The 20,766-nt window shown below is 45.0% G+C and overlaps 1 protein-coding gene across 1 annotated transcript; it reads right to left on the reverse strand.

Annotated features, from left to right (window-relative positions):
• Positions 1-4,543: 4,543 nt before the first annotated feature.
• Positions 4,544-14,842, reverse strand: LOC137362390 (probable G-protein coupled receptor 139). Its single transcript, XM_068026800.1, has 2 exons — positions 14,824-14,842; positions 4,544-5,451 (listed from the first exon to the last, which is right to left on the reverse strand). The coding sequence occupies exons 1-2, from the start codon at positions 14,840-14,842 to the stop codon at positions 4,544-4,546; spliced, it is 927 nt and encodes a 308-aa protein (XP_067882901.1).
• Positions 14,843-20,766: the final 5,924 nt, after the last annotated feature.

Raw genomic sequence — 20,766 nt, forward strand, 5'->3', positions numbered from 1 at the left:
CCCCAAGTCGTGGTACACATAGGGACCAACGACATAGGTAGGAAGAGAGATGGTGATTTAAGGCAGAAATTCAGGGAGCTAGGGTGGAAGCTTAGAGCGAGAACAAACAGAGTTGTTTTCTCTGGGTTGTTGCGCGTGCCACATGCCAGCGAAGCCAGGAATCGGGAGAGAGAGGAGTTGAACACGTGGCTGCAGGGAGGGTGTAGGAGGGAGGGTTTTGGTTTCCTGGATAATTGGGGCTCTTTCTGTGGTAGGTGGGACCTCTACAAACAGGATGGTCTCCACCTGAACCAGAGGGGTACCAGTATCCTGGGGAGGAGATTTGCTAGTGCTCTTCGGGGGGGGTTTAAACTAATTCAGCAGGGGGATGGGAAACTAAATTGTAGTTCCAGTGTGCAGGATGTGGAGAGTAGTGAGGTCAGGGATAAGGTTATAAGGACACAAGAGGGCACTTGCAAGCAAGAGCTTGGTTTAAAATTTGTCTACTTCAACGCCAGGAGCACCCGGAATAAGGTGGGTGAGCTTGCAGCATGGGTTTGTACCTGGGGTCTCGATGTTGTGGCCATTTCAGAGACATGGATAGAGCAGGGACAGGAATGGATGTTGTGGTTTCTACCGAACGTTGCTTTTACCAAAATTTAGTCCCATAACTGTGCCACTGATAGATTTACTGCAGAAAAAAAAGAAAGCCAGCGTAGTTTGGTCAGGGGAGTGCCAAGCATCCTTTGAAAGGCTGAAAGCCATTTTGATTACTGAAGCCGTGTTGTCTGCTTTGAATTGTATTCCGACCTTCAAGGCAGTAATTGGTGCCAGTGACCTAGCGGTCAGTGCAGTCATGTTGCAATATGATAAAATGGGAATAGAAAGGCCAGTGGGATACATTTACTAAAATCTAAATTCGCATCAAAACGATATTCTGCAGTGGAAAAAGGAACCTTCGTTCTGTTATTGGCTCTGAAGCATTTTGAAATGAATGTCCGCCACGGCAACAGAGAGACATTGGTATATACTGATCACAACCTCCTAACCTTTGTGGAAACAAATATCAGAATGCCAGGTTATTCCAATGGATTTTACTGTTGTAACATTATCACTTAAGGATTATTAACATTGCAGGTGAAAATAATGTTATTGGAGATGTTTTATCGATAATCGAACTTTGTTCAAATAATTGAATGAAAAGAGAGTATGGAATAGAATTTTATTGACTGCAAAAAAAGTTTGAATGGGTATGGGTTTTAAAATGTGTTTTCTATTTTTCCAACACGTTGCACCGAAATGCAAATAAAAATCATGTTTCATTCCTCCGAAGATGGAGGTGTGATGAAAATTATTCTGTTTTGTTAAAAATATTTTAAAGGTAGTTATAGTTAATCTGAATAAACGTCAAAGGATTTTTTATAAAGGAAGCCTTCAATGGGACGCTGAGGGATCCGGATTGGCAACAGTGTTGCTGGTTGTCACATAGTCTGGGTTGGAAATGCAGCAGAAACCCTGGAAACGGGCAGAAACATGACAAGCACTCATTCGCTTGGACAAACCCAGTAGTAGCAGAGCACGTGGGATGGGCAGAGAAAAATAACTGACAATCTTTTGTTGTCAGTCAGTGTGTTTGTTTGTTTTACCTTCTCGAAGGAGATAATATCAAGTGCTGCTGAGGTTTTTAAAAAGGAGAGAAGATCACAACCCAACTCACTTTCCAGAACCTCCAAAGAAAACACCCTGTGATATCCATTGTGTCCATTCATCATGTTTCCTGTATTTGGAGAAAACTTGCTAAAAATAATTCTCAACGTTGTCTGAAAAGAACTGATATGGACGATTCTCGTGACCTGTCTGCATGTCCTCGGAGGTTGGACTGTGTGCCAGATTGATGCAGCATTTCTCATATGCTGTTTGCCTTCAGTGGTGGGCAAGTGATCTGCCCACGTGTTTTTGTCTGTAATAGTGCTCTGATCCAAAAATCCTTCATAGTTTTCCTTTTCGGTTAATTGAATTAAATCTATTGAATCTATGTGTTGTGTGTGAGTGTTAAGGGACTAAGTTAAAAAGGGACTTTAACATTTACTTAAAGTAGAAAGGGGACTTTAAAAAAATGTAATGCTGGATTTTTAAAGTATTGATCTATGTGATACTGCTTTACTTTTATACTATTTAAGACTTGTTTTATAATACATGTTTTTAAATGTTGTTGTTCAGTAAAGAGACCTGGTTAGTGTGTTCCATTATGGGAAAGTAGTATATTTGATTGACAATTTCGGTAATTGGGAATACTTTTCAAAAATGTTGTGACTGGTGTAGAAATAAGACTGAATTAATAGTGTAGTCCTCCCACCTTAGTCGTAACACATCTTATATTTACATAGCGCGTTTAACATAATAAAACATTCCAGGGCGCTTCACAGGAGCATTATCAAACGAAATGTGGCACAGCGACACAGAAGGAAATGTTAGATTAGCTGAACAAAAGCTTCATCAAAGAGTTTGTTCTTAAGGAATGATGGAAAAGTGGACAGCCGGAGATGTGCAGGGAGACAATTGCAGACCCGAAAGCCTGGTCAACTCAAGGTGTGGTCACAAATGGCAGGGAGTTTAAAATCAGGGTTTCTCAAGAGGGTAGGATTAGAGAAGTGCAGATATATGGCAGGGTTTTGGTGCTGGAGACGTTTTCGGAGATAAGGAAGGGCGAGACCATGCACGGATTTGAAAACAAGGGTGAGAATTTTAAAATCAAGACTTTGTTTGACTGGGTGTCAATGTAGGTCAGCGAACACAGGGGTGATAAGGGAAAGGGAATTGATGCGAGCAAAGATACAGGCAGCATACTTCTGCATGACCTCAAGTTTTTGGACAGTAGCATGTGGGAGATCAGCTAACAGCGTGTTGGAATAGTTAAGTATAGATGTAGCAAAAGCATGAGTGAGAGTTTCAGCAGCAGATGAGCAGAGCGCGGGGTGAATTCGGGCAATGTTATGGAGGTGTAATTAGGTGGTCTTAATGTTGAAGTGAATATGAGCTCAGAAGCTCACCTCAGGGTTAAATGTGACGCCAAGACTGTGAAAGACTGTTGTCATGGAGAAGGATGGGCTCGATGTCTAGGGAAAGGGGCTTGAAGCAGGGAACAAAATCAATGTCTACAGTGTTTCCATTATTTATTTTGAGGATTTGTTTTGCTCATCCAGTACTGGATGTTGTTTTAATCAGACGGATAACTTAGCAACAGTGTAGGAGTCGAGTGTGGTTTGCCAATGTAGTGCTGGGTGCCGTCAGTATACATATGAAAATTCATGCTGTGCTCTTAGATGATGTCATTGAGGGGCAGTATGTATTTAAAAAATACGAGGGGTCAAGGATCGATCCTCGGGGAACAACAGAGGTAAAAGTGCAGGAGCAGGAACAGAGGATTTTGAAGGTGATTATCTAGCTCCGACTGGAGAGTTAAGAATGGAACCAGGTGAGTGCAGTCCCACCCAACTGGACGCAGTGGAGAGGCGTTGGAGGAGGATGGTGTGGTCAACCGTGGCTGCCGCCAGGTCGAGAAGGACGTGGCGGGGCGGGGGGGGAGGATTAAATTTTTCAGTGTCACATGGGATGTCATTTGTGACTTTGATGTGAGCCGCTTCAGTACAGTCAAAGGGGTGAACACATGACCAGAAGAATTCAAACTTGCAGTTCCAGGAAAAATAGGAACGAATTTGAGAGTCTATAGCTTGTTAAAGCACTTTAAACAGGAAGGGGAGGTTGGAGATAGGGAGGTCGTTTGTATGGACAGAGGCGACATGAGTTGTTTTCTGGAAGGCAGGCTGTTGATGACAGATTTGAAGGAGAGAGGGACAGAACCTAAGGAGAGAGAACCGTTATCAATATCAGCTAACCTGCGGACCAGGAAATGTCTTGGTTACATTGATCCAAGCAGACGCCAAGCTGAGGAGTTAGGGATGTTGAATCCTGTGCCCAGACCGAACCAATTCCCTCGCCCCAGCCCCGTCTCCCCAACTGAGGCCAATAGTGTTTTTTTCCAGAATGGAAGCCCCCATCAGCCCCACCCTTTGAGTTGTGGAGGGAGAGAGAGAGATGACAGTGATCAGAAATGTTGGTGGGGAGGCAATATGAAAGGAGACAGCCACAATATAGTGTTTCCAAAAAAAAACAATCTATTCACAAGAAGATTTCCAGAATCTGCAGCATTTTGCTTTTGCAGTGGTGCTCTGAATCTCTACTTGTTTCCATTCTCCCTCCGCCATTCCTTAAGTCCGCTCCTCCATAGCTCAAAACATCCCTTTGGCCCACTGCTCTTTGGCGTGTGTGACTCCTCCTGCCAGTGTTCATTCAGTCCTCCAACTGTCAGCCAAAATGCAGAGCACTGCCAGTTCTTTTGTGCTTTTCACTCCTCCTGGCCTTTTCCTTCTTCTAGTCTGGTGATCTCGTCATGTCCCTTACCCGCTGGATCTTCGTGACTCCTGATGTCATTCAGTTAATATAAGTATAGAGATTAATGTCACATTCATAAATGGAAACACTGGGGCCGGCCTCTGGATTGCTCTCAGTTGTTTTCCTTGTTCATTAATTGAATAATTGATACAACTGGATATTTCATTGCATTTTTGACCTGCTCTCTGAATTTCGACGGAATCGCCATATAAATAAACGTGTTTATGCAGCAACTTAAAGTCCGCAACATAAACCCAAATTCTCCGAATATGTATTCAGAATCGGTGTAATCGCTATGATCTGTTCCTGCAATGTTATAATATAAGAAATCCATAACATACACCAACCACAGAAGTATGAAGCTGCCAGATATGCTGAAGAGTAAAATCATAGACTTCCTTCTGCTCTCCATCTCTGGATCAGTGTGATTTTCTACCCTGCTCTGACACTTCAGTCCCTTCCGGACTCGACTGGCCACTAAAACGTGTCTGATTGTCAGAGCGTTGAGCAACAAGACTAAAGTGAATGGGAGCAATGGAGTTAAAACCACAGCAAACCAGTCAAATCCCACCCATCCGGGTGCAGTATAATAGCTTGGATTTCGATAACAGTCCCACGGCACGTTGTCAATTATCTCTCTCGATTCAAATATAAAGTAGAAGGGAACGTTTTTTAAACAGAGAACAATGCAGCTTGTCGCGAGAACCACAGCTGCAGTTGTCTTGGTGCAATATTTTGTTTTTAGCTTCTGGCAACAAATAGCCACAAATCGATCAAAGGAGAAAGTGACAGTGAACCAGACAGAGCAGTCTGTGGCTGCACGACTTAGGACAGCAATAACACTGCACACAGGCGTGATGTCCAGGAAAGATCCCGGGAAATAATAACTGATCCGCCACAGGATGACTTCAGAGATAATGACCAGAAGATACGCCATTGCCATGGCCACCTGGTAGCGAGTGGTGCAGGTGGAGAGTCCGCACTTTCCCCGGGACAGCAAGCCAATCGCCAGTAAATTAACTAAATGAAGGAGAAGAAAAAAGAAAAAAACGGTAAAGTAACTGGTAAAACATTCTCTGTGTCTGATCCAGACAGTAAGGTCAGGATTTTAGCACCAATAATGGTAATTGACACACACTCAATTTTTTTTACCGTGACAAATACTCCCAGTAATACATGGTCACTGAGATCAGATGTTCCTCTCCGGTTAGTGACCAACACGCAGTGCAGTTCTGCAGTGAGAGATGGTGCGAAGATAAATGGCCACTGGAGTCAGGTGTTTCAATCTGGTTAGTCACCAACAGTCACTAAAATTCTACAGTGGCGGGCATGTTCATTAATACATGGTCAATGGGATCAGGTATTCTACTTAACTTAGTGACCCTCATCGCAGTAAAATTCACAGCAACAGCTACTTCCAGTAATACATGGTCACTGGGATCAGGCGTTTCACTCTGCTTAGTTACAGACACTAACTGAAATTCTACATTGACAGATACACCTAGTATTACAATGCCACTGGGTTCAGGTGTTCGACTCCGGTTAGTAACCCACACTCATTACAATTCTTCAGTGACAGATGGTCCCAGCAGTACAGGCCACTGTGCTAAGGTGTTTCACTCTGGTTCTTGACTCACACGCAGTACAGTTCTACAGTGACCAATACTCCTAGTAATACATGGTCACTGGGATTAGGTGTTTCTCACCGGTTAGTGACCCACACTTAGTACAATTCCACCGAGACAGCTACTCTCAATAATACATGGACATTGCGATAATGTGTTGCTCTCTGGTTAGTGACTCACACAGAATAACATTATCCAGTGACCATCACTTTCAATCGTACTTGGCCAGGGAGATCAGTTGTTCCTCTGCAGTTCGTGACCCACTCTCAGTGCAATTCTACAGTAACAGATACTCCGAGTAATGCTTGACCACTGGGTTCAAGTGTCCCACACCGGTTTCTGATGCACACACAAGGCAATTCCACATTCATAGATTCTCCCAGTGATTATCTGTTCTGCTTCGTTTCGTGCTGCACACACAGAACATACCGGCAGTGAAAAATAAAATAATTAAAATATTAAAATAATTCAATGTGATCAGCTGTTACACTCCAGTTAGTGATCCACACTCAGTACAGTTCCACAGTGACAGCTACACCTATTAATACCTGATCACTGTGGTCAGTCGTCCATCCTAGTTCGTGACACAGCCATTCAGCAGAATTCTGCAGTGAAAGATACTTCCAGATATACAGAGCCTCTGGGATCACGTGTACAGCTTTTGTAAGAGACTCAAACTCCGTTCAATTCTGTACTAACGATATCCCCAGTGACACAAGATGACTGGGATCAGGTGATCCACTCCTGTCAGTGATGCAAACTAAGGACAATTCGATAGTAACTGATACTTCTGGTAATACCTGGTCACTATGGTCAGGTGTTCAACCCCGTTTGGTAACCCACACACACAAATATTCTGCAGTGACAGGTATTCCCAATGATACATGATCACGGGTGTCAAGCGTTTCACTCCAGTTGGTGACCCACACGCAGTGCAATTATACATTGTCAGATACGCCCTGCAATATATACTCCCCTCAAGTAGGAATGGCTTTGTGAGGGGCAGGTCATGCCTCACAAGCCTTATTGAATTCGTTGAGGATGTGACAAAACACACTGCTGAAGGAAGAGCAGTGGAGGTGGTGGATATGGATTTTTAGCAAGGCGTTTGATAAGGTTCCCCATGGTCGGCTCATTCAGAAAGTTAGGAGGCATGGGATCCAGGGAAATTTGGCTGTCTGGATACAGAATTGGCTGGCCCATAGAAGACAGAGGGTGGTTGTAGATGGAAAGTATTCAGCCTGGAGCTCGGTGACCAGTGGTGTTCGGCAAGGATCTGTTCTGGGACCTCTGCTCTTTGTGATTTTAATAAATGACTTGGATGAGGAAAAGGAAGGCTGGGTTAGCAAGTTTGCCGATGACACAAAGGTTGCTGGAATTGTGGATAGTGGGCAGGGCTGTTGTAGGTTGCAACGGGACATTGACAGGATGCAGAGCTGGGCTGAGAAGTGGCAGATGGAGTTCAACCTGGAAAAGTGTGAAGTGATTCATTTTGGAACGTCGAATTTGAATGCAGATTACAGGCTTAAAGACAGGATTCTTGGCAGTGTGGAGGAACAGAGGGATCTTGGGGTCCACGTCCATAGATCGCTCAAAGTTGCCACCCAAGTTGATAGGTTTGTTAAGAAGGCGTATGGTGTGTTGGCTTTCATTAACAGGGGGATTGAGTTTAAGTGCCGCGAGGTTATGCTGCAGCTGTATAAAGCCCTGGTTTGACCACACTTGGAATATTGTGTTCCATTCTGGTCGCCTCATTATAGGAAGGATGTGGAAGCTTTAGAAAGGGTGCAGAGGAGATTTACCAGTATGCTGCCTGGACTGGAGGACATACGAAGGATGCTTGAGGGAGCTAGGGCTTTTCTCATTGGAGCGAAGAAGGATGAGAGGTGACTTGATAGAGGGGTACAAGATGATGAGAGGCATAGATAGAGTGGATAGCCAGAGACTTTTTCCCAGGGCGGAAAGGGCTATCACCAGGGGGCATAATTTTAAGGTGATTGGAGGTAGGTTTCGGGGAGATGTCAGAGGTAGGTTATTTGCACAGAGAGTGCTGGGTACGTGGAATGCACTGCCAGCGGTGGTAGTAGAAGCAGATACATTAGGGACATTTAAGCGACTCTTGGATAGGTGCATGGATGATAGTAGAATGAAGGGTATGCAGGTAGTTTGATCTTAGAGTAGGTTAAAGTGTCGGCACAACATCGTGGGCCAAATGCCTGCACTGTGCTTTACTGTTCCATGTTCTATATTGTCAATGTGATCAGCTGTTCTTCTCTGTTTAGTGACAAAAACTCAGTACAGTTCTTCAGTAAAACATATCCACAGTAATAAATGCGCACAGGGATTCGCTGTTCCACATTGGTCAGTGTCGAACATTGAGTAAAATTCTACTGTGGCAGCTACTCTCAGTAATACATGGTCCCTCGTTTAGGTGTTTAACTCCATGGTTCATGTGTATAAATCTGGGATGAGATCAAACTCAGTGCACAGACAGATACTTCCAGTAATACCTGGTCACTGTGGTCAGGTCTTCCATTCTGGATAGAGACACCCACACTGAGAGCAAGTTTGTCGTGAAAGATACTGCCAGGAAAACATAACCATTGGGATCATGTGTTCCTCCCTGACTAATGACCCAAGCTCAGTACAATTCTACAGTGACGGATACTCCTTATGACAGATGCTCGTTGGGATTAGTTGTTCCACTCTGGTTTGTGAGCCACACATGGTACAAATCTGCATTGACATATGATCCCACTAATGCATTATCTGCAGTGTCAGGTGTTTCCTTCTGGTTAGTGACCCACAGTCAGTGCAAGTATACAGTGACAGACACTCCCAATAATTCATGACCACTGTAATCTTGTGTTCTCACCGGTTGGTGACCACACAAAGTACAAATCTACATGAATAGATGTTCGCAGTGATATATTGCCAGTTGTGTCATGTGTTCCAATGTGGTTCGTGAGCCAAATTCAGTGCAATGCCATAGTGAGAGAAATTCTCAGAAGCACATGTCCACTGCGATCAGGTATTCCAGTCCTGTTGCTGACCCACACACACTGCAATTCTGTATTGACATATATTCCCATTAATACATGGTCGCTGTGGTCAGGTGCTGCACATTGTTTAGTGACCCACATTTATTATGATTTTACACTGACTGATACTGCAAATACTATCTTTACTGAGAAATTTGCCTTCCGTTTGTTTAATTTAACAGAACAAGATATTCACCTGAAGGCAATAGCTTGATAATTTGGAATGCCTGTGTGTTACCAAGATTTTGAACAAATCTACAGAGATAATTCAAGATATTTGAGTTAATAAAGTCATATGTTACTTATCGGGTTTTCTGCATAACAGCGATTATTAAATCACCACGTAACGCTATCAGTCAACCCATAATACCAGACAGCAGTTCACACACAGACTTACACAACTTCAATGTTGATCGTCTCTTACCTGGAACACCAATGCCAGCAAGGATCAGGTAATATAATTTCCTGTTTAGTAAAATGTTTCTCTCATTTTCTGTGTGAAATGTTGTGTCCCTTTATGCTGCAGGAAACCGCTCTGTCTTAAACTCTTAGTCTAAACATTTCCAGAGCCAACAATTTATACCCTGTGGGATCTCCTTGGGGATATTGAAGTTGCAACATCGTTCAAATTGTTTTTCTTTCTTTTTTAATCGAACTAACAGATTACAAAATCGACTAAAGTCTCTGTTGTGATAGAATATAAATATGAAGATGTGAACAGTGTGTGGCTCACAAAGCGAAGTGGAACACCTTATCCCAGTGTCAGTCACTGAAGAGTTGTACTGAGTGTGGGACAGTAACCATAGTGGAGCACTTGATATATATCTGATTGGGAAAGCTGTAAAGAGTGGACAATTATAGAACATAGAACATAGAACATAGAAAATACAGCACTGAACAGGCCCTTCGGCCCACGATGTTGTGCCGATCCTTTGTCCTCTGTCAAGGACAATTTAATCTATACCCCATCATTCTCCTTTATCCATATACCTATCTAAAAGCCGTTTGAAAGTCCCTAAAGTTTCTGACTCAACAACTTCCCCAGGCAAGGCATTCCATGCCCCGACCACTCTCTGGGTAAAGAACCTTCCCCTGACATCCCCCTTATATCTCCCACCCTTCACCTTAAATTTATGACCCCTTGTAACGCTTTGCTCCACCCGGGGAAAAAGTTTCTGACTGTCTACCCTATCTATTCCCCTGATCATCTTATAAACCTCTATCATGTCACCCCTCATCCTTCTCCGTTCTAATGAGAAGAGGCCTAGAATGTTCAGCCTTTCCTCGTAAGACTTATTCTCCATTCCAGGCAACATCCTGGTAAATCTCCTCTGCACCCTCTCCAAGGCTTCCACATCCTTCCTAAAATGAGGCGACCAGAACTGCACACAGTACTCCAAATGAGGCCTTACCAAGGTCCTGTACAGCTGCATCATCACCTCACGGCTCTTAAATTCAATCCCTCTGCTAATGAACGCTAACACCCCATATGCCTTCTTCACAGCCCTATCCACTTGAGTTGCAACTTTCAACGATCTATGCACATAGACCCCAAGGTCTCTCTGCTCCTCCACATGCCCAAGAACCCTACCGTTAACCCAGTATTTTGCATTCGTGTTTGTCCTTCCAAAATGGACGACCTCACACTTTTCAGGGTTAAACTCCATCTGCCACTTTTCAGCCCAGCACTGCAACCTATCCAAGTCCCTTTGCAGACGACAATAGCCCTCCTCGGTATCCACAACTCCACCAACCTTTGTATCATCTGCAAATTTACTGACCCACCCTTCGACTTCCTCATCCAAGTCGTTAATAAAAATCACAAACAGGAGAGGACCCAGAACTGATCCCTGTGGCACGCCACTGGTAACTGGGCTCCAGGCTGAGTATTTACCATCTAAGACCACTCTCTGCCTTCTATCAGTTAGCCAATTCTTAATCCAACTGGCCACATTCCCCACTATCCCATGCCTCCTGACTTTCTCCATAAGTCTACCATGGGGGACCTTATCAAATGCCTTACTAAAATCCATGTACACCACATCCACTGGTTTACCCTCATCCACTTGCTTGGTCACCTGCTCAAAGAATTCAATCAGGCTTGTGAGGCAAGACCTACCCCTCACAAAACCGTGCTGACTGTCCCGAATCAAGCAGTGTCTTTCCAGATGCTCAGAAATCCTATCCCTCAGCACCTTTTCCATCAACTTGCCTACCACCGAAGTAAGACTAACTGGCCTGTAATTCCCAGGGTTGTTCCTATTCCCTTTCTTGAACAGGGGCACAACATTTGCCACCCTCCAATCACCTGGTACCACCCCCGTCAACAGAGAAGATGAAAAGATCATTGCCAGCGGCTCTGCAATTTCATCCCTTGCTTCCCATAACATCCTTGGATATACCCCGTCAGGCCCGGGAGACTTGTCTATCTTCAAGTTATTCAAAAACCCCAACACATCTTCCCTCCTAACGAGCACTTCCTCGAGCTTACCAGTCTGTTTCACACCGTCCTCTTCAGTAATACACCCCTTCTCATTCGTAAATACCGAAGAGAAGTACTCATTCAAAACCTCACTTATCTCTTCCGGCTCAACACACAGTCTCCCGCTATTGTCCTTGACCGGACCTACGGTCCCCCTAGTCATCCTCATATTTCTGACATACGCGTATAAGGCCTTGGGGTTTTCTTTTATCCTACCCGCCAAGCATTTTTCATGCCCTCTCTTAGCTCTCCTAATCCCTTTCTTCAGATCCTTCCTGGCCATCTTGTATCCCTCCAGAGCTATGCCTGTGCCCTTTTTCCTCAACCTTATATACGCATCCTTCTTCTTCCTAACAAGACTCTCAACCTCTCTTGTCAACCACGGTTCCCTCACATGACCATCCCTTCCCTGTCTGACAGGGACATGCTTATCAATGGCCCCTACTATCTGCTCCTTGAAAAAGTTCCACATTTCGACCGTGCCCTTCCCTGCCAGCATATGCTCCCAACTTATGCTCCTCAGTTCCTGCCTGACAGCATCATATCTACCCTTCCCCCAATTGTAAACCTTGCCCTGTTGCACATACCTATCCCTCTCCATTACCACAGTGAATGCTACAGAATTGTGATCACTATCTCCAAAGTGCTCGCCCACCAACAGCTCTATCACTTGCCCTGGTTCATTACCTAGTACCAAATCCAATATTGCCTCCCCTCTGGTCGGGCAGTCTACATACTGAGTCAGAAAAGCTTCCTGGACATACTGCACAAACACTACCCCATCCAAACTATTCGATCTAAAGAGTTGCCAATCAATATTTGGGAAGTTGAAATCCCCCATAATTACTACCCTGTGACTTCTGCTCCTTTCCAAAATCTGTTTCCCAATCTGCTCTTCCACCTCCCTGCTGCTATTGGGGGGCCGATAGAAAACTCCCATCAAGGTGACTGCTCCTTTCCTGTTCCTGACCTCAACCCACAGTGCCTCAGTCGGCAGATCCTCCTCGAAAATTCTTTCAGCAGTTGTTACACTATTTCTAACTAACAATGCCACCCCCCCACCTCTTTTACCACCATTCCTAATCTTATGAAAACATCTATAACCAGGTACCTCCAAGAACCATTCCTCCCCCTCACCTATCCACGTTTCAGTGATGGCCACAACATCGTAGTCCCAAGTGCCCATCCACGCCTTCAATTCACTCACCTTATTCCTGATGCTTCTTGCGTTGAAGTATACGCACTTCAACCCTTCTCCGTGCCCATCTGTCCTCTGCGACAGTGCTACCTTCCCCAATACCTCACTACACTCTTTGTCTTTCTGAGTGGACCCACTGGTCCCTGGACTACAAGTCCGGTTCCCATCCCCCTCCCAAACTAGTTTAAACCCTCCCGAACAGTACTAGCAAACCTCCCTCCCAGGATATTGGTGCCCCTCTGGTTCAGATGCAGCCCGTCCTGTTTGAACAGGTCCCATCTTCCCCAGAATGCAGTCCAATTATCCAAGAACTGGAAGCCCTCCCTCCTACACCATTCCTGCAGCCACGTGTTCAGCTGTGCTCTCTCCCTATTCCTAGCCTCACTATCACGTGGCGCCGGCAACAAACCAGAGATAACAACTCTGTCCGTCCGAGCTTTCAGCTTCCAGCCTAACTCCCTAAACTCACTTCTAACATCTGTGCCACCCTTCCTTCCTACGTCGTTGGTGCCAATGTGCACCACGACCTCTGGCTGCTCCCCCTCCCCTTTAAGGATCCTGAAGACGCGATCACAAACATCACGGACCCTGGCACCAGGGAGGCAACAAACCATCCGTGCGTCTCGCTTGCTCCCACAGAACCGCCTGTCGGTACTCCTCACCATCGAGTCCCCGATGACTAGTGCTCTCCCGTTCTCCCTCCTTCTCTTCTGAGCCACAGTGCAGGACCCCGTGCCAGAGGCCCGTTCACTGCAGCCTGCCCCCGATAGGCCGCCCCCCCCCAACAGTATCTAAAACTGTATACTTGTTGTTGAGGGGAACGACCACAGGAGATCCCTGCACTGACCTCTTCCCACCTCTAACTGTTACCCAGCTGCCTTTGTCTTGTCACATTAATTACCTAATAACATTTTGAACACGTATTCTCCCAGCAATGAGGTTGTTCTTTCAAACACCATCAATTCCATCACTAGATCTCATGTTTTATTTTTGTATTCATTTGTGGGATGCAGGCGTCACTGACTCGGCTAATATGTATAGTTCATCCCTAATTTACCATGAACTGAGTGGCTTGCTAGGCAATTTAAGAGACAACCACATCGTTTTGGGTCTGGACTCACATGTAGGCCAGACCAGGTCAGGATATCAGTGAGCCATATATTTTTTACAACAACCGACAATGGACAGCAGACGATGGTACCATGGACACCATTACAAAAGCTTTCAATTCCAGATTTATTAATTTAATTCAAATGTCACCATCTGCCGTGGTGGGATTCGAACACAAGGTCCCCAGAGCATTAGCGTGGGCTCTGGATTACTATTCCAGTGATATTGCCACTATTCCACTGTCTCCCCTCGGCTGCGACCACTGAATACTTATATTCCAGAAGTTAGAATGCCTCTCTTACGGCTGCTCCACTGCACTCTGAGATGTGGTGTTCCGTTTAACTCTGGACATTCAGTTGCATTATTAAAGTGGGTTATTTATGACTATGCATTACGGAATTCAACGAATATAGTATGATACCCTAATCCACACAACAAACGGACACATCTCAATCTAATACAGCACCTCAATCTAATGCAACGTTTTGCACCAATGGAACAACTCAGGTAATACAGAAGATTCAATAGATACAACCTGTTACAGGGCTGTTACAGCCCCTTCAACCAAAACAAACTTTCAAACTCGTGCAGTCCCTGCGATTGAAGCGGCATCTCAAACAAATACAACTCCGAATAATAGGTCAACTGAAGCTAATTATGTCCTGATCCTAATACCACACTTGACGCAAATGCGGCCCCTCACATTCAAATCCAACCCCTCAAGCGAATGGGGCACTTCCTATTAATACAGTATCTCAAGCAACTACCTCAAATTAGCACAACACCTCAAAGTAAGACAGCTCCTCAAACTAGTACAACACACCAAATTAATACAGCATGGAAATATAGGATCATTCAAGTTTACAGTACAGGAGGAGGCCATTCTGCCCATCATGTCTGTGCCAGCCACAAGCGGGCTATTTCATCTAATCCCACCTTCCAGCTCGTGGTCCATAGTCCTGTAAGTTACGTCACATTAAGTGCATATCCAAGTGTCTTATTTTTAAAATGGAATGAGGGTTTCTGCCTCGACCACCCTTTCAGGCAATGAGTTCCAGGTACTCATCAACCTCTGGGTGAAAATATTTCTCCTTAACCTCCCTCCAATCCTTCCACCAATTGCTTTAAGTCTATCTCCCCTGATTACTGACTTCTCTGTTGAGGGAAACATGTCCTTCCTATTCACTCTGTGTAGGGCCTTCATAATTATGCACAATTTAATTAAATCTCCCCCTCATCGTCTCTATTCAAAACACAACATCCTCAGTCTAGCCAATCTTCCATCATCGTTGAAATTCTCCAGTTACAGCAACATCCTCTGTAAATCACCTCTGTGCCATCTCTAATTTGATCTCATGCTTAGTGTATTGTGGTGACCAGTACTGTACATTTTCCTAGCTGTGGTCTAGAGTATGTGGCACAGAGTAGTCATAGATGTAGTGCATTGTAAACAGATTGTATAGGATGGGATGAAATCAGAAAGTGCTGGAAATATTCATCAGGTCGGGCGGCATATGTAGAGAGAGAGCAGAGTTTACGTTTCAAGTAAGTGATCTTTCATCAGAAGAGGCAAAGGTTAGAAAAATATTAGCCTTTCAGCAAGTGAAGTGTGTAGGGGGCGTGGGGGAGTGGTTGGTCAAGAGAACAAAAGATAAGATGTGTAATAGGGTAGAGGGCCGGAGAGATTAAATAACAAAGCTGTCATCGGGCAAAGGCCATGGTGAAAGAGAAAGCATTAACCCAGAGAAATGAGCAGTTCTGTCCAGAAACACTGCATGGTAAACGGGCACATGGTTAAAAAATAAAATAAAATAACTTAAATAAATAAATGTTAAACAAAAATTAAAAAAGGCCAGTTGTTCTGTGAAATTGTTGCAATCAATGTTGAGCCTGCAAGGCTGTAGCGTGCCTAATTGAAAAGTGAGGTGCTGCCTCTCGAGCTTGTGTTGATGTTCGCTGGAATACTGCAGCAGACCATGGACAGAAATATGGGCAGGAGATCATAATGGTGTGTTGATATGGCAAACAACTGGAATCTCGGCGTCACACTTTTGGAATGAGTGGAGGTTTTCGACAAAGCCATAACCCAATCTACGTTTGGTCTCCCCAATGTAGAGGAGACCGTATTACGAGCACAGAACACAGTGCACTATATTGAAGGAAGCAAAGGTAAATCGCTGCTTCACCTGAAAGGAGAATTTGAGGCCTTGGATGGTGCACAGACAGGAGGTAAAGTCGTTTGTATTATAACTTCTGCAATTGCATGGGAAGGTGCCGTGGAAAGGGGACAATGTATCGAAGGAATGGAGGAGTGGATCAGGGGATCACGGAGGGATCAATCCTTCCGGAATGCTGACAGGGGAGGGAGCATGTGTTTGGTTGTGGCATCACGCTGGACGTGGCAGAAATGGCGGAGGATGACCCTTTGGAAGCGAGGGCTTGGTGGGCTGGAAAGTGAGGAAAAGAGAAACCTGTCCTGGTTCTGGGAGGGAGGGTAAAGGGTAAGGGCAGAAACATGGGAAATAGTTGAGGGCATCATCAACCGCATTGAAGGGGAATCCTCGGTTGATGAAAGAGGAAGGAGCGCTGTTGTGGAAGGTTGCACCATCATACCAGATGTGTCAGAGACGGAGAAACAGGGAGAGTGGAATGGAATCGTTACAGGATGTCGGGTGTGAGGAAGCGTGGTCAACGGTGAGAGACGGATGGGCATTAAAAGCAAAGTTGGTGAGATGTTCCTGTACGTGTCAGAACAGGAAGTGTATTGGATACAATCATCAATACAGTGCAAAATAAAATGTGAGGGAGGGATCCTGAGTAGGACTGAAACAAGGAATGTTCGACGTACCCCACAAATAGAGAGGCAAAACTAGGACCCATGCAGGTAACCTTAGCAACACCTTTTACTTGAAGAAAGTGAGTGGACTTCAAGGAGAAGTTGTTCAATGTGAGAACAAGTTCAGCCAGGCGGAGTACGGTGAAGGTAGATAGGGACTGGTTGCGTCTTTGTTCAAGGAAGAAGCAGAGAGCTCTCAAACCGTTCTGTTGGGGATGGATGTGTAGAGAGATTGGACGTCCATAGTGAAGAAGAGGTGGTTAGGGCCAGGAAACAGGAAATTGTCAAAATGATGTCGGGCGTCAGAAGAGTCACTGATGTAGGTGGGAAGAGACTGCGCCAGGGGAGAAAAGATAGAGTCAAGATAGAAAGAAAAAGTTTCAGTGGGGCAGGAACAAGCTGAAACGATGGGTCTCCCAGGACAGTCCTGTTTGTGGATTTTTGGAGGTGGTAAAAGTGGGCTGCCTGGGGCGGCGGGACTATAAGGTTGCAAGAGGTAGATGGAAGATTTCCAGAGGACATGAGGTGGGTCACAATCCTATGGACAGCAGCTCAATTTTCGGTGGTGAGGTCATGGTCCAGGGGAAGGTAGGAAGCAGTGTCTGAGAGTTGATGCTCAGCCTCTGCAAGGTCAAGGTTGGTGCACCAGACAACAACAGCACCACACTTGGCAGAAGGTTTGATCACAGTGTCGGCGTTAGATCTGAGAGAACGGAGTGAGCAAATTTAGAGGCAGACAGATTAAAGAGAGTGACTGCAGTGGTGAAGTTAATATGACCGATATCACGCCTACAGACCTCAATGAAAACATCAAGAGCAGGTAATAGGCCAGAGGGAGGCGTTCAGGTGGAGGGAGAATACTGGAGGCAGGTAACGGGGCCCGCTGGTCGGTGGAGGACTCCTGACCAAAGAAGTGAGCCCAGAGGCGAAGGCAATTAAGGATGAGCTCAACGTCATGCCGACCGTTAAATTCATTCAGGTGGGGGCCTTAGGGCATAAAACTGAGTCCTTTGTTAAAGACAGTTTGTTACTTGCTGGAGATTGGAAGGTCAGAGGGTAAAGTGAATACATGGAAACGGGTGAGATTAGAAGAAAAGATGGGGCAGAGGGAAATGAAGGGGAAGAAAAATTTGGAGGGGCGTTGGTTCCCATGAAATGCTGAAGCTCGCATTACTTAACACCTGAAAAGAAGGGAAAAAATCTTGGATTTTCATGCATTAACGTGCCAGTGGCAGGATGCCAAGAAACAGTTTGAGAGACATCCCAACGTGTTACAGACATAGGAGCTAACGTACACTGCTGACCTGGGGTGTTTCTGCGTAGGAGGGGCTCAGTCCCAATCCCAAACCACCCTCTCTCCCTCTCTTCAGGGGAATAGACATCTCTTTCAATCTGGTGTGTGTGGGTTGTGCGCTCTAAATATCTCTATGTCTCAATCTTGATCACGTTCAATCATTTCCTTTCTCAGTGGGATTTGTTTGCAATGGGATGTTTCTGGGAAAATGTCAGTGGAAATGAGAAAGGAAGCTCTGGGATGTTGCGCTACCTTTTCTTATGAATCTCTTGCTTTGATTTTATCCAATTTATGTTTCCTCCTCCTCATGGGGACATTTATTTTACTTTGTAAACTGTAATGACAAGATGCAAAGGGCATGAGAGAGTTTTAGGATGAGGAATATTATTGGGCACGTTATTCCTCTTACTCGGACAGAGGCATGCACCCTGAAACAGCATCCAATGGCTCTCTGTACTTTTCTGTCTGTTTTTTAACACTGGGGTGAATTTTCTCTCAAGGAGCCTGGGGCTCGATGCCTCGGTTACACGTGTTTCTGTTGGATTTCTGCCCTTGAGTTTTAAAGTGGTTTAAAGCTTTGATTACTTTCGACGTGGCCTTTCAATGTGACACAGTCATGTTAATCCACGATGCAGAATAGGGAATAACCATTCTTACAAAGTGGATATTGAAGTCATTCGTGAGAAACCATGAGAAGCTACATTGAAAGGGAGTTCAGCCACCCCCTGATTCGGCGATAGACTAGATGAGACTCAAATTCCGCTGTTCACTGTTTTATTGCCAGCATATGCAGGGGAGATCGCATCCATGCAAGATGGCATACAAACTTACCGAGTGGTTTTGAAACATCGTTCTTAAACCGTTTTACAGATAATAGTTCATTTGCATTTGCCAATCATTCGGTTACGCATTCTGACTCTTTTATCTCTACCCAATTGTGTTTATTAATACATACCTAGGTTACCCTATTACATTCTAAGCAGGTATACATTATACTATCCAATCATTAGCAAGGCACCTAAACATGAAACTTTGACTCTTGACTGTTTTTTGTCACTCATGATAGCTTGTGGGCCATCAGGCCTTCTCCTTTGTTCGCTGTCCTTGTCTTTTCCTCCCCCTTTCGCCCTCCTCCCACCTTAAGGGCCTTGGCTCCGCCCAATTTGGCCAAACGCCAGCGTTGAGAATTTCTCCGCTTGTCCTTCGGATGGCCAGTCGTCCAGACTCCTGGAGGAATCCGAAACTACTAAACTGTGTAGTTTAGCCTTTCCTCTAATCCCTGTATTCCTTCTTTGTGTGCACATGTTGGGTACCGGAACATATCCTCGGAATGCCATTTTATATTCTTTTAGGGCTTTCGCTGGTAGTGGCACAGACAAATGGTCCATACCAATACCGTCAATCTGAAAATTGTCTTTACCACGCGAAGGATTTCCCACTAATTTGTCATCGCACTGTTGTAGAGTAGGCTGAGGCCAACCTAGCCAATTGTGTTGCTGATCTAGTGGCCAGGTCTACTTGGATGCGCTCCCGTATGTTTTGTTCTCTCAATGCCCGGGTATACTGATGTGCTATCTTTGTGGCCTGCTGCATGGCCAATCGCGCTCCCCTGCCTGGGGTTTCATTCGTAAATGATGTATCATCCAACCAGAGGCTAAATACGTATCCTGTTGTTTGCCTGGGCAGGTGAGAGTCCCCTAATATAAGGGAGTTAGTCACTTGCATGCAAAAACTGGTGTTAGCTAAGAATTTAAATCCTCCCAATACCATTTTATCCTCGATTGTCATAAGACACCGTTGCATGAGGACATCTGAACTGTGTTCAATGCATCCTGGATAGGGAGCATGTCGAGCGTGATTTTGCTGCAGTTGGTCATGAACTCTAGGGTACGACAAGTACATCTTTGGGACTCATCCAAATCGTGGAGTTAACATAAGAGAGGTACCCATGGGATCCTGCACGCTATACCGAACCATCCCTTTCTACTCTCAATGACTCAAAGCGATAGCTGATGTTAAAGGAGGCTCCCGGATGATACTCTTGGGGTATTATCACTAGGAATTTAATTGCCCCGTACGCTCCTCCACTCTGGGGTCGAGTGTAGGTTTCTGAGATTCAGTTGATCGATCGATTCAAACAAGTGTCCGGGGACGTTTCCAAACCTGATGTCTGCTATATCCGAGTTTATTCCCTCGATCAAATCTAGGGCTAACATGTCACGCACCCTTCCCCTGCTTTGTGAGTCGACATTATCTACTAGCCCTTGCTTGGTAATATTTATGGCTCTCACTAGTCTTTTGCCTTGTATCCCAGTATCAGTCAGAGCATATTCTGTCCCGGACGCATTGTACCACAGTATTTTGGATGTGTCAGCAGCTACTCGTAATTGTTTACTTCATGGATCTGAGCAGAGTTTATTACTGAATATGTGCTTCCAAACAGTCCCCCTATGTCTGACACCAAACTCCTTGTCCATTTTTCCCGTCTCCTAATTCCTGGGGAAATTCGAGACTTGTAATCCCCAATGAGCTGTCCTAATTGGTATTTAGCTCATCTGATTGAACTCTGGTGATCCCCACACGGTCCTTCTGATATCGTCACCAGTTTCGTGATATTGTAAATCACTTCCAGAGAAGCCATGGTAACGTCATGCAACAGGGGTTTAGACTTCCCTACCCTAACTATCCCGTCTGGAAGGGGTGGGGGAGAGGGTTGTCGTTCTTGGACAGCGAGTTTGCCTTTGATACT

The sequence above is a fragment of the Heterodontus francisci genome, unplaced genomic scaffold (genome assembly GCF_036365525.1).
Source record: "Heterodontus francisci isolate sHetFra1 unplaced genomic scaffold, sHetFra1.hap1 HAP1_SCAFFOLD_56, whole genome shotgun sequence".
NCBI lineage: Eukaryota > Metazoa > Chordata > Chondrichthyes > Heterodontiformes > Heterodontidae > Heterodontus > Heterodontus francisci.